This window comes from Rhinolophus ferrumequinum, chromosome 15 (assembly GCF_004115265.2).
Source record: "Rhinolophus ferrumequinum isolate MPI-CBG mRhiFer1 chromosome 15, mRhiFer1_v1.p, whole genome shotgun sequence".
NCBI lineage: Eukaryota > Metazoa > Chordata > Mammalia > Chiroptera > Rhinolophidae > Rhinolophus > Rhinolophus ferrumequinum.
Genome location: NC_046298.1, coordinates 26857503 through 26870808, shown reverse-complemented (window position 1 = coordinate 26870808; position 13306 = coordinate 26857503). Strand labels below are relative to the sequence as shown.

Below are 13306 nucleotides of genomic sequence, written 5' to 3'. Positions count from 1 at the left end.
GAATAGCTCTCCACTATGTTTCCTTCTCTCTGTTTCTTCCATCATAATCCTTATAGTCCAAACTACTAGGCTATTTTTTTCTGGACTATTGTAATAATCTGCTAACAAGTCTGCTCCCTTTCATGTTTCCTACCCTGTAATCCAGAACCAAGTCTCCAAAAGCCAGGCAGAGAGATCTGCTGGAACTGCAAATCTGATCAAGTTACCCATTTTCTCTCTCTCTCTCTCTCTCTCTCTCTCTCTCTCTCTCTCTCTCTCTCTCTCTCTCTCTTCAAATATGTCAGCGGGTCCTGATCACTGTAGTTTTATCACATACCACTCTTCTTCTTCTGCACTCCAGTCACCTTCACTTTCTTTCATGCTCGCAGCTGCCCCAGGGCCTTTGTACATGCCTGTCTTTCTGACCAAAGCAACCTTCCTTTTCTCCTTGCTTAGCTGACCCTCGCTCTTCATTCTGATCTCAGCTCAACCATCACTTCCACAGGAGGAGAGTCTTCCCTCACCTCCCTGATCAGGTCATGTATCTCATATGGTTTCCTAGCTCTATGCACTTCACCCCACTGGAACTTATCACAATTGTCAGGTACATACATGGATTTGTGTGGTAGTTTATTAAATGTCTGATTCCCCCCATTAGACTATAAACTTATTGAGGAGGTGAATACTGTGCCGTTTGCTCAATTTAATAAACATTTATTAAATTCCATAATGTACACATTTCTGGACTAGGTGTTACAAGGGTTATTCAGATGAGTAGAATACTATTTTAGCTTTTCAGGGATTGTATTAGTTATCTGTTACTGTATAACTAATTGCCCTAAACTTAGCTTCTTAAAACAACAAACATTTATTATCTCAGTTTCTGTGGATCAGGAATTCAGACATAGTGGGATGCTTCTGGCTCAGGATCTCTCAAAAACCTGCAGTCAAGGTGTTGGCTGGGTCTGCAGCCTCCACTGAAGGCTCAATGGAGGAGGATCCTCTTCCATCCTTGCCCAGTGTCTGCTCGCAGGTCTCAGGTCCTCACTGGCCAGAGACATCAGTTCTTTGTCATGTGGCTACTCCCCAAGGGCTATGGAGTAGCCTCTCCAGAGGGCTACCCATGACATGGCCACTCACTTCCCCCAGATGGAGAGCTCCAAGAAAGCGAGATAGCTAAAGAAGATAGTCAAGACAAGCTGTCGTCTTTTTGTATTCTACTCTCGTCTTCAGGGGCACGTCCCATCACTTTGGCGTATTCTCGTGTTTAGAAGTGAGTCACTAAGTCCAGTCTACACTCAGGGGGAGGGGATTTCATAGGGCCTGCATTCCAGAGGAAGGAGTCGTTGAGGGTCATCTTAGAGGCTGCCTGTCACAGATGTAAATCAGGTAGGAGGCAGGATAAGGGAGTTTGTCAGAAGTGTCAGAGTAGGGACTTAAGATAGTTGGGGTATCGGGAAAAGGAAGAGTTTGCATTTAGTGAGGGATCTTTGGGAAGGCCTTTTTGAAGGTGGGCACAGTTGAGATGGACTCTGGGTGACTGAATTCAGCAAGTAAAGATGAAGTGGACAGAAGGAGCCTGGTCTCCTCTTTGCAGCAATTTTTAATGGATTTGATTATCTGGTTCCAGCCCATGGCAGATCAGAAGCTAGAAAGAGCAGGGCCGTAGTGTTCTTTCTCTACTAGACACTAACAGCAGGAGCAAGTAGCAGCTAGCACGTGTATCACAAGGGGAATAAATCTCACAAACAGATTTAGGACTTCAAAATGCAGAGCGGTGTGGGAGCACACCTGGGAGCCTCTGAGGGGACGGGTCTGTTATAGGCTAGCCAGTGACCACTGAGAGGTAGTTACATGTGTGCAGTATATTCTGTTCATAAAGTAAAAGAGTGTAATAATTTTAGAACATTTTACTTTAAACAAACCAGTTTCATTATACAATTTTGGATCCTTCAAGAAGGTGAAACCTCAGCCGTCAGTTCAAATTGGATTATCAACATGAGAAAGGCAAAGGAACGGTATACTGACTAGATGTAATTTTTTTTTAATTAAAAAATGTAGTTTGTGCTTTTGTTGCATCAGTAAGACACAAATTTGCTTTCCATTTAATTCACAAAGGAGGTGGCTCTTTTGTTTGGTTTTGTTTTTACTAATCAACAAGTAAGTGTGACCTCAGACAGAGAGGCCACTCTCTGAGTCATGTATAGAATCATGTCTTTACAGCAGGGTTTTCTTTTATTTGCCTCACAGAAAAATAGAGATCATATGTAGGTGAGAGTGTGTCTATTTCTGGAGGCAGATAGATTAAAGGACCCACAAGATAGTGACCTGTTAGCTTTTTTTGGTGTTCAAAATGAATACCTGTGGCTTATACCCCGTTTGAATGGAAAATGCTACTTCAGTCCTCAACAGAGCACAGGCCAGGAGATTCTTGATTCAAATGAGTATCTAGCCCTCTTTTTTCCACTAAAATTAATCCTATTTGTTTAAGTCATCTTACAGTATGGAGCAGCAGAAAGAGAAGAGATGTCGGGATGAGATTTGCATCATGGTTCTGCCTGTTGCTAGTGACCTTGGGCTACTTGCTTTGCTTCTCCAAGTCTGCCTTGCTTCAACTGCAGAATTGGGATGCGATTCCTTATCTTCCAGGATTTTCATTTGGAATAAAGTATTACGTGGCAATTATCTGATGCAATCCCTGGAACCTCTAAGTGCTTAATCAATGAGGGGTTCTCTTAAAAGTATATTTTAAAAACTAATACTCTAACAATATTTCCACACTATATCCTATGATTATGCCTATTGAATAATTAGTAACGATCCTTTACAAGCCTATTCACTTATTGTCTCCCCCAGTGGACTCTCAGTTCCACCCAGGCAAGTGCATGCTTTGTTCTCTCTTACCGTATAATTTCTGTGCTGATTTTTGCTTTTTCCCTGACTTCTGTTGGATGGAGTGATTGAGCTTTCTTTATTTCACCCTCTCCATTCATTGTAATTCATGTTGTACTTTTAAGAAGCTATCCTTAAGTTATGTACACATAGCAAAGCCTAAATGTAATCATTACCTCTCTACCACTCCCAGACATGTAACCTAGGCATGCTCTTACTCTAGCCATCCTTCCTCTCATCTGACACAATATTACTGCCTAAGACCGTAGTTCTACCATGTGCAACCCCCACCCTCAATTAGTAAATATCAGTATGATGATTTTTATAGTCAGTTCTTATATTGATTTATCAGTACATTGACCAGTTTCTTTGCTGGCTATCATTCCTTGCATGCCAGTTTTTCTTTCTGAATATAGTTTGTTTTTTTCTCTTTGAAGTGAATCCTATTTTAGTTCTTTCAGTGAGGGTCTAAGAGTGGTAAACATTCTTTTACTAAAAATGCCTAATTTTTACCCCTGCTTTTGAATGATAGTTTAGCTGGATACAGAATTTGTGTTTGACAGTTGTTTTCTTCAGCACCTTGAACATTTTATGGGGCTGATGCCAAAGCCCACTTCCCATGTGCCACCTATAAGCCATGCAGGGTTCTTAGTTGAAGTAAGGATGAGCAAGAGTTTAATCAAACCGACGTTCTAGAGATGGCTAACATACCTCACCTGGGCTGTGCACAGGACTTTCCCACCACACATTGAAAAGGGCTAAACAAGAAAATGCTGGAACAAGCTGTGCCGACATTTACCAGGGATTAAAGGGCGTCGAGCTAGGCTTTCAAGTCTGCAGCCTGTGACCCCACTGCCACCTTCTTAACCCTCTGTGACTTCTTTGGGGAGGACGTAGGTGAGCGCTGGCTTTGGTGTTTTTTTGCTAGGTCTGGATGTGGCTTGTGTTCAGGGGAGGTTCCCCGCATAGGAAGAACAGATTTACCTCTACGCTCAGGTGCAAGACCTCTGTCAGGCTTGAGTCTGGAAGCCCCCGGCTTCCAGATAGCTACTTAACATACCCGCACATCCATCTCTGCCCACAGATCATGAAGGAGGTCCGGAGAGCACTCTGCAACGCATCCACGGATGACAGCAAACTGTTGCTCCTCAGTGCAGTAGGCAGTGTGTTTTGCAGCGGCCTGGATTACTCCTACCTAATTGGCCGGTTGTCCAGTGACCGGCGAAAGGAGAGTACCCGCATTGCAGAAGCCATCAGGTGAGCTCTGCTTGTGTTCGGACACTTGGGGACCTGCCTGGGGTTGCCCAATTGAGTGCATAAAAATACATCCCATTCAGTTAAACTCTTCAAACAACAAAGAATTTTTGTTTTTTAGCATAAGTATATCCCATGCAATATTTGGGATACTTATACTAAGAAATGATTTGTTGTTTATCTTAAATTCCGATTTTAATTGGGCATACTGTATTTCCCTGCCTCAATTAGGGATGTCTGTGCTCTCTAGGGTAGATCTCACTTTATTCTTTTGATGAAAAAGAGATTTTATTTCCTTATATTAAGCCCAGTGTTTAATAATGCCCATGTGTTAGCCACATGACTCCCGCCCTCCGCCTCATGGTGAAATCTTTGATTTTTCTGGGCGTTCCTGCGTCCTGGGACTGACATGGCTCAGAACTAGGAAGGAGGGGTTCCCAGCTCAGCTATGCATTTGCAGACCCCATGGGGTTGAGCGTGTTTCCCCTTCTTGTGTTTTTGGGGCAAAAGTTGGGATCCTGGGCATGATATCCGATCCCAACAATCAATATGTCTTTTGGGACACTGAAGGGTAGCTTTTTCCCCATTCTTTATAGATTTATCCAAAGCAAGTGAGCGTGATTTCCAGCAAGGGCTGTCACTTGTCCTCCCCCCATGCTCACTGCTGCACTTTGACCGATGCTTAGACTAGAGTCTCAGTTCAGTGATGCTTCCTGGTCTCTTCAGAAGGAACTGTTATTCCACAGGGTGTCCCAAGCGTCAGGCCACAGGTTAGGGATTTTCTGGGGCCTCTAGTCTTACTGTGCTGTGACATTGTCACCCAGAGGTTGATTCCCATGTGGCTGGGACGCTTCTGGGGAAGTAGAGTTTCTAAGAGATGACACAGGGACACCCTCACATGGGGTTCCAAGTCCCAATTCAGGGTGAAAGCATCCACTGGAGTCTCGGCTCCAAAATACCTATGTGCTTCCCATGGCAGAACTCTTGCCGGAAGAGACATCGAAAGCTTGAAATCTGTTGTGAGAAAAGGTGTCGTGGTTTCATGTTGCTCTCAGGCTCCCTGGGTGCAGACAGGCCTGGCCACGTCCATGGCAGTTTGTTCTCTGCTCGGACTCAGCTGTGTCTTTTTGCAGCTGCCTTGTCACATGGGGTCCCCAGTAAGGGTTCCTCCTTGTTTATGGGACCATCAGAGATGGGGCAGCCATCTCTGTGGCTTGAGGAACACCTTGGCCGTAGTCTTCATCCGGTTTATGAATTTTCATGGAGGCATTAGCTGGATTTCCAGAAGTCCCAAATTTGAGGAGATGCAGAATGCATTAGCTCACCTCTGGAGAAATGCAGTCAGTGGAATTCAGACATTTGCCATCTCATTAGGAAGGTGAGTTTCTCTTAGGTAAAGTGGAGGGAGAGATGGCCGAGGGAATTTTTCCTGATGCTTCAAAGGGAGCAGAAGTTCCTAATACATGAGCTCCCAGGGACATAGGGAGAGGAAATAGAGATGTCTCCTAGATCACTGGTTCGTAGCCCCGACAGCGCAGACTCCCTAAGGAGCTTTTCGAAACCCAGCTGCTTGGCAGTACCCCCAGGAGTCTCTGAATTCATGAATGTGGGGTGGGGCTGGCATATCTTCAGTTTTAAAGTTTCCTCGTTGGTTCTAATGTGCAGTCTGAATTGAGAACCCCTGCCCCATCCTAACCAAGAAGTTTTTTGCACCATCGAAAGCACTAAATGTTGTAGAAACAAAAAGATCCTTATTTTTATGGAAGAGAAGAAAGGTGGTTATAAGAGAAGAGGATGAAGAGGAAGGTGATAGAAGGAATAGGGAGAGTGAGGAACTTCAAGAAAGGATGGATGGGGTGCAGACAGTATGGCCTTGTCTGCAGAAGAGTGCCCGTGGTGAGAACATGACCGTGGCTTACTGATCACCACCAAACTCTTATGGGAAGGCCCAGCTCCATCAGCTTTCTCCCTCCAGCAGCCACAGAGTTTAGGACACAATGTGGCTGAGAAGCATTTCCAGAGAACATTCTGTAGATTTCCAGAGACGCATCGTGAGCGAAGGACATTGTCGATAAATGAGTTTGGGCCACGCTACACGGTCTATCCTTGCTCATGCAGGTTTTCCAGGCATATCCATACATTTACAGTCTCAGAAGTTTCCTGTGGAAGAACTTTGTTCAAAATCATGCATGTCTGGAACACATTTTGACCATAGGACCTCATAACCTGCTGACCTCCCTTGCAATTCTGTTGGGACATGCATACTCTCAGCTGGGCCAACCTCCAGGACCTGGCCGTGCTGCAGGGCCACGGCAGGCCCCCAGCAGTACTCCCACCTCACTCTCATCATTTCCGGAAGAAAACATGCACACACGTGACCCAGGAGTCCGTGTTCCCTCTGCAGATGTTGGTTGAATGAACTAGCAGATGTGGGAAGAGCTCAGATGATTCATTCTGCAGAAGCCTCTCTCCAGGACTCAAACAAAGCTGTCTGCCCCATCCTGAAAGAGAGGCTGCCCTCACCTGAACTCCTCTTGGGTGATGTGATGGCCTGCTGGCAGCTTGCTAGGACGAAGGGGAATCAGATAACCCACACGAAATACTTGGCCTGTTCCTGGCACATAATAAGTACTTAGAGTTGGTGTAAAGAATTATTTGCATGACAGTGCTGTTAGCCCCAGCCACAAGTTCTAGCTAAGCCTGGGTCTGAGTATGGAGTGGGCTCCTAGATCACCCGTCGGGGGCCCCAGGGTCACTGTCTCTGCGTGTACCTGGTGCTCACAGGCCCTGTACCAGCTCACTTGGCTCTGAACTTTGGCAGTGGGAGTGCTGTACCCCATGGCTCTGGTTAAAAGGAATGAATAGCTGGGTCACAAAAGAAATGCCAGTTGTTCCAAGTGATATCCGAACATCCTTGTTTGCAGAGTTTTGCTTCCGAGTCTCCTTTAGGCCAGGAGAATGGATCACAGACCAGTGAGAGTGGAATGAAAGCGGCGTCCGTCCTCCCCAGCAGATGTGCTGCCTGTAATAATAGCAGCAGTGACCCGGGCTCCCTGTGTGTCAGGCACTGTGCTTGTGCCCTGGGTGGACAGTCTCTTGTAGTTCTCATACAGCCTGGCAGGATGCACGGTTGGCTTGCCCATTTTCCAAGGACAAAAATGAGCCTGCAGAAACTGTAACTTGTCTATGACCTCTCCCCTAGTTAGGAGCAGAGTTGAGACTTCACCCCAAGTCTTTCAGACCCCAAAGTTCCTGCTCCTTCTGCTGCAGCAGAACAGCCCAACAGCTTGGGCAAGCAGAAGCCACAGGGCTCACATTGAGCAGAGGAAGCCGAGAGGGCCAGGGTCAGTGTGACGGACTTGGCTGCTGGGGAAGATGACGAGCGACTCCCCAGGGCAGCCCCACCACTGAGTCAGGATCAGATATCTGAGCAGCGGCGTCTGTAATGCAATATCCTGTTTGCTATCTGGCTTCTGCCTCCCTTGCGATTTACATCTACTGCTTGAGGTGAGAGGAAAAGGATGGTGAGATGGTCTGCACCTCACATTTTTACATCAAAGAAATGAACTGCCTGGACTGACGGGGGGGTTTGGGGGAGGAGGGACAGAGATGTGCACACCTGGTCCCCTTAACCCTCCTCTGGGGTCCTTGTTGCCCCTGCACAAAGCTCAGCTTGGAAACCAAAGAGTGAAAGGCTCTGGGGCCTGGAAGGGTTGTGAGGGGTAAGGTGAATTCCTGAAGGATTGTCGTATGGAGGATGGAACAGAATGAAGGGGAGTATCAGAGAAGCCCATATGAGGTCACAACAGGAAGGCGTCTTGATAGGTCCAGACCCTCTCTATTGAAAATGTTCAACAGAGGACAGATGGTGCATCCATCGGGTGCGATGGGAGGAATTGTGCTCCAAGTGGAAGATTGGGCTCAGTGACCCCTGAAGTCCTTCTCAACTCTGAGTTCCAAGATCCTGGAATTGTATGAGGGTCTTTAGGAATGCAATGTCTGTTGAAAATTACCCAAACCCTGTGGTTCCAAGGACCCCGCAAAGAAGCCCCATGTTCCCTGAAGACTCCAAATTATGTTTGGTTAAAAGCACTCATTAAAACCAGTGACTGAGGCCGTGAGGTTAGGAAGTCAAGCCAGGATATGGGCCCCTGGAAAACCAGGATTCAGAGGGTCATGGTGCCAGCACTCGCTCTTTGTAGCAGTGTCCTTTTGGGGTCTGCTGCAGTGTAGCCAGCAGTGGCTGGGGCCACTCCATCATCTACTCAGAAAGAGTCACATGGGAGTCAGGAAATGTGATGCCTCAAGCCTGGCCTCAAGCCTGGGTCCAGGGCGCATATTTGCATGAGGACATATGGGTCATGAGGCAGCCCCAACCCCAGCTGGCATATTAAGCAGTCTCTTCGCCATTGAGTCTGATCCCAACATATCACCGTGATACCCACATCTTTTGATAAGACTTGAGGAGAAATGGTAACCATTGAAAAGCAGTGAATCTGCTCAGCATTTGTGTTAAGTATGAGCTTCTGTAACAAATAAACCACATATATATATATGTGTGTGTGTGTGTGTGTGTATATATATATATACACATATATATGTATGTATATATATATAATGGCTCAGTTGTGATAGAAATTTACTTCTCAAATATGTGAACCTAAAACAGATGTTACGGATCTGTCCATGGCTATCCTCCAAGTGGTAACCCAGGAACCCAGACTCCTTCTATCTTGTGGCTCAACAAATGTCTTCCAAGATTACCATTTTATCAAAATGAAAGGGCTCAGAGAACTACATGGTGGGAGTTTTCCATGTATCAGGCATGGAAGTGTATATATTTGTATGGTTTCCACTCACATTTCATTGGCCAGCACTTGGTAACTTGGCCACGGCCAACTGCAAGGAGGCTGGGAAATGTGTTCTAGCACTAAGGAAGAAGAGGGAAGGACGTCAGGTGTAGTGAATAGCTAGTGCATCGCTGCTACACATCTGCAGCCTTTGCTCTTGTCTGGGGGAATCTTTTATCTATTCAACAGCTATTTACTGAGCGCTAATTTCAACATGGATGGAGACCAGGCAGTGCACAGCACAGACCTATGTGTTTTCTTAAGGAGCTGAACTAAGTAAGCAAGCAAGTAATTAGGATAATTGCAGATTGCGATTGCGATAATGGTGTTTTCCCAAAATTCTCAGAAGGCCCACACCGCACCATGAGCAGGGGTGTGAGTGACATGAGCTGATGCCTAGAGACGTAAGCAGAGGCAGACCGAGGTCATGGTTGGGAGTTTGGATTTTATTCTTGTGAGTTCTTGGTAGTTTCCAATCTACCACCTGAGAATAATGAAGGATGCAGACTTTGCTAGGCATTTTGGATCTTTTCTCGATGTCCAGAAGAGTACTAAAATTTTATAGATCTTATATAGCAAACAGGAAAGGTGAAAAACATTCTAAGGCAAAGGAAGTATAGGTTATTGCAGATGGCTCTGCTTAATAGATAAAGATGGAGGCTGTGACCTTGCTCAGTACACAAGGTCAGAGATGTAAAATATTGCCTTATCCCATAGCCATGATTCCAGATGCCTCATACCTCCAGGGGATCCCAGCGTCTTTACCCAGTTTTGGTCAAAGCCACCCTAACACATAGACCCTTGATGCATCTGGCATCCTTTGGGTAATTCAGAATCATACAATCCTGGTATTGAAAAGAATCCAAATGTCATCAGTTTTCACTTGTGACCGTCATCTATAGCTTGAATTCCCTCTACACCATCACCCAAAGTGATCATCGGGCCAAAATTGGAATACTTCCAATAGGGAGGAATTCGTATCTCCGGAAGCCGTTCATTCCACCTTCCGCCAGTGCCGTTGGAACATTCCTTCCCTCCTTGAGCTCAAATATGCCCCTTGGTAACATCCTCCTGTTGGCTCTGGTCTGGTTCTGAACCTTAACCTTCAGGTTGTCTTCATGAGGATATTTACAGCTTGTCAGCATCTAGGGAGTGGAAGGACAGGGTAACTCGGGAAGTGATGGCACAGCAGACATGAGCTGGGGCCATCTGAGCAGACCCGGACATGTGGTCACCCCCTCAGGTCCCCAACCCCTGAGTGTACCCGGCTTGTGACTGCAGCTCAGTGGCTTGGCGTCCGGGAGAATGAGACCCTTGCGCAGCACCCACTCCCTCTGACAACCCGCAGCTGCTTCACAGCACCTGGGGAAGCTTGTTTCAGCCTGGGAAGAACCAGGAGTGTCAAGTGGTCTCGGTAAGCCTGGTCACCTGTTAAAGAGGGTCTTCTCTTTTCCCCCAGGGACTTTGTGAAGGCCTTTATCCAGTTTAAGAAGCCCATCGTGGTGGCGATCAACGGGCCTGCCCTGGGCCTGGGTGCCTCCATCCTGCCGCTCTGCGACATCGTGTGGGCCAGCGAGAAGGCCTGGTTTCAGACCCCCTATGCCACCATCCGCCTCACACCCGCCGGCTGCTCCTCCTACACCTTCCCCCAGATCCTGGGCGTTGCACTGGTAAGCCTCCCTGCAAACAGGCAGAGCGGTGTTCAAGCAAGGTCATAGAGGCCATTGTAGGCTGTGCTCAGATTCTGCACCAGCAGCCAGAAGCAAGTCTGTGCAGGGGTGAGTCAGAATAACAGCTACCACTTAGAAAGCACGCCATTCACTTCTCCCTTCCTCACCACAACCCTGTAAGGTAGAAAGAGCAGCTGTTATCCCCACTTGACAGATGTGGACACTGAGAATCAGAGAGATTGACTGAGTTGTCCAGGGTCGTCCCGTGGTAATGGCAGTTGGGTAGGAACACAGAGTCTGTGCTCTCAAGCAGTGTACTATGAAGCAGAACCTGCCTCTGAGGAGGAAGTCTGAGATTCGCACCGCCAGGACGTGGGCGGGGGTCAGTGACTGTGGTTGGTCTAGGAGGTTTGTGAGGGGCGTTTTGAGGTGGCTTCGGTGCGGTGCAGGCTTCACCAAGGTCTGCACAGGGCTCTTTGCTGGTGCCTCCCTAGCACTGCTGGGAGCATTCTGCCCACAGATGCTGGCGGTCCTGAGAGACCCCGGAAAACTGCCAAAGAATCGTGACCCAGATGACAGGGCCAAACCCCACAGGGGACGGTTAGAGGAGGCTCCCAGTAGGGGCACTGCCCCAGTAGGATGGGAGCCCCCATCTCACCCCCTCTGTGTGGTCTGTCTCTCTTTGATGATAGCATGAAACAGGAATAGCACCTAAGAGATGAGTGGAAATTATCTTCCGCCCCCAAACCCACCAGTACCACCTGGTCAATGCAGCAGGGCCTACATATGGGACAGATAAGGCCATTCAGAGTCAGCAACTCACTTGGAGCTGCTTTCAGCTGCTCATTGTCTCACCTGTGGCAGAAAAATGAGGCAGGCCAGGGAGCCCAGGAAGCAAACCCTTTCGCTTTTGATCTCAGCTACTGTGTTCTGCCTGAACTCAATGCCACTCCCATTCCTCTCCATCCTTTGTGGTCACAAAAATGTTAACATTGTACAGTCTTACGTCTTTCTTTCCTTCTTTCTTTCTTTCTTTCTTTCTTTCTTTCTTTCTTTCTTTCTTTCTTTCTTTCTTTCTTCCTTCCTTCCTTCCTTCCTTCCTTCCTTCCTTCCTTCCTTCCTTTCATCTTCCTCCTTCCTTCCTTCTTTCCTTCTTTCCTTCCTTCTTTCCTTCCTCCCTTCTTCCTTCCTTCCTTCCTTCCTTCCTTCCTTCCTTCCTTCCTTCCCTCCCTCCCTCCCTTCCTCCCTCCCTCCCTCCCTCCTTTCCTTCCTAATTATTTCTGAAACTCCAGGAATGTTGCTGATTGAGACATGTTCTTATTGCTGACTGAATCTTGTTTGGCTCCTTCCCCTGAGTTCCTTTCATTTCTCCTTCCTGAGACAGAGGTGTTTCTAAATAAGTATAATGACATATGTTTGTCTTCCAACCTCTCACCAAGTGCATACTATGATCAATTTTTCCACTCTGGCATGAAAGATTGTCTGTCCTTTGGGTCATCATGACCCATCAGTGTTCACCAGAACAAAATGGAAAACACTGCATGAATGCAGAGGCTGAGAGAGAAAGCTTGGCATTTCAACATCGATCCAAGAGTGGCTAAGCATATGGGACAGGACAGAAGAGGAGGGGAGGCCGGTGGATGGCAGGTTAGGGAAGGGGTTGTCTGCCCTGTGAAGGAGGCGCGGATTCGTCTTGAAGGAGATAAGGACCCTGTCTCATGGTTGTGGCCGATACGCCCTAATTATCAGTGCGAGAGTCACCTGTTGGTTAAGTTTCAGCGTTGACACACTGTGCTATCTGTACCCAGGACCTTCTCTGCGCAGCTCCGCCCGAACGTGTGTGACAGCTGTGAACTTCAAAGCAAAAGGAAACTTTGGAGGGGGTAGGGTGCAGAGGAGCCCTCAGAAGGCCCAGGGGAGCTTTCCACCCCTCAGGACGGGGCAGTGCCTGTGCATGGCCCTGGGCCATCAGGAGAGAGATTTCCCTGTGTTGGCATTATGGTATTATTCACGATCTTTTTGGCTGCCAGTGATGGAAACATTTTCATTGGCGTAAGGAGGGGGAAAAAAAAGAAGAAATAATGATTGCCATAGCTGGCAAGTCCAGAAGGGGAACGTTTCTTAGGGGCTAACAGGTCCAGGAATTCAAATACCATCAGTACTCTTGTTCTCCATTTCTCCTTTCATTGTGGACCTGCCTCTCCACAGAGCGGGGACACAGTAAAGGGTGGCCCTGGGCTCATTAACGTTAGCCTGCGACCAGAGAGGGAGAAAGAGTCTTCCCCATCATCTCTGGCTTGGAAACCTCATAGAGAGCTTTGTGACGTAGGGCAGACATCTGTTCATCCCCAGGCCAGTCGTCATGGCCAGGGGATCAGCGCAGAGATGTACCCAGCCCAAGGTGCGTGCCCACCCTGTGGGTCTGCTGCCGGACTTGGGGAGGGGTATTGGGCCGACGAAGCCACAGTAGGTACATGGCTTCTTTGGGGAATTTAATGAAAGCTGTGGGCTCTCTGCTCAGAAAGATGCACATAGACACAAACATTTGCTTGCAGTTCCCAAAGCTCATTGGACCCCCGGTTAAGAATCCTGCCTTTGAGATCTGAGACACTTGCACACTGCAAGCCCAGGCCTCACTGGCAGACAGAGGAGGCGCTCCGG

At 47.5% G+C, this 13306-nt stretch overlaps 1 protein-coding gene across 1 annotated transcript in view; it reads left to right on the top strand.

Moving 5' to 3' along the window:
- Positions 1–13306, top strand: part of CDYL2 (chromodomain Y like 2) — a 164562-nt gene that overhangs the window by 139560 nt on the left and 11696 nt on the right. Inside the window, exons 4-5 of the mRNA XM_033128367.1 lie at positions 3956–4128; positions 10435–10645. Of these exons, the coding sequence (XP_032984258.1) occupies positions 3956–4128; positions 10435–10645 (384 nt within the window). The remainder of the gene's footprint in view (positions 1–3955; positions 4129–10434; positions 10646–13306) is intronic.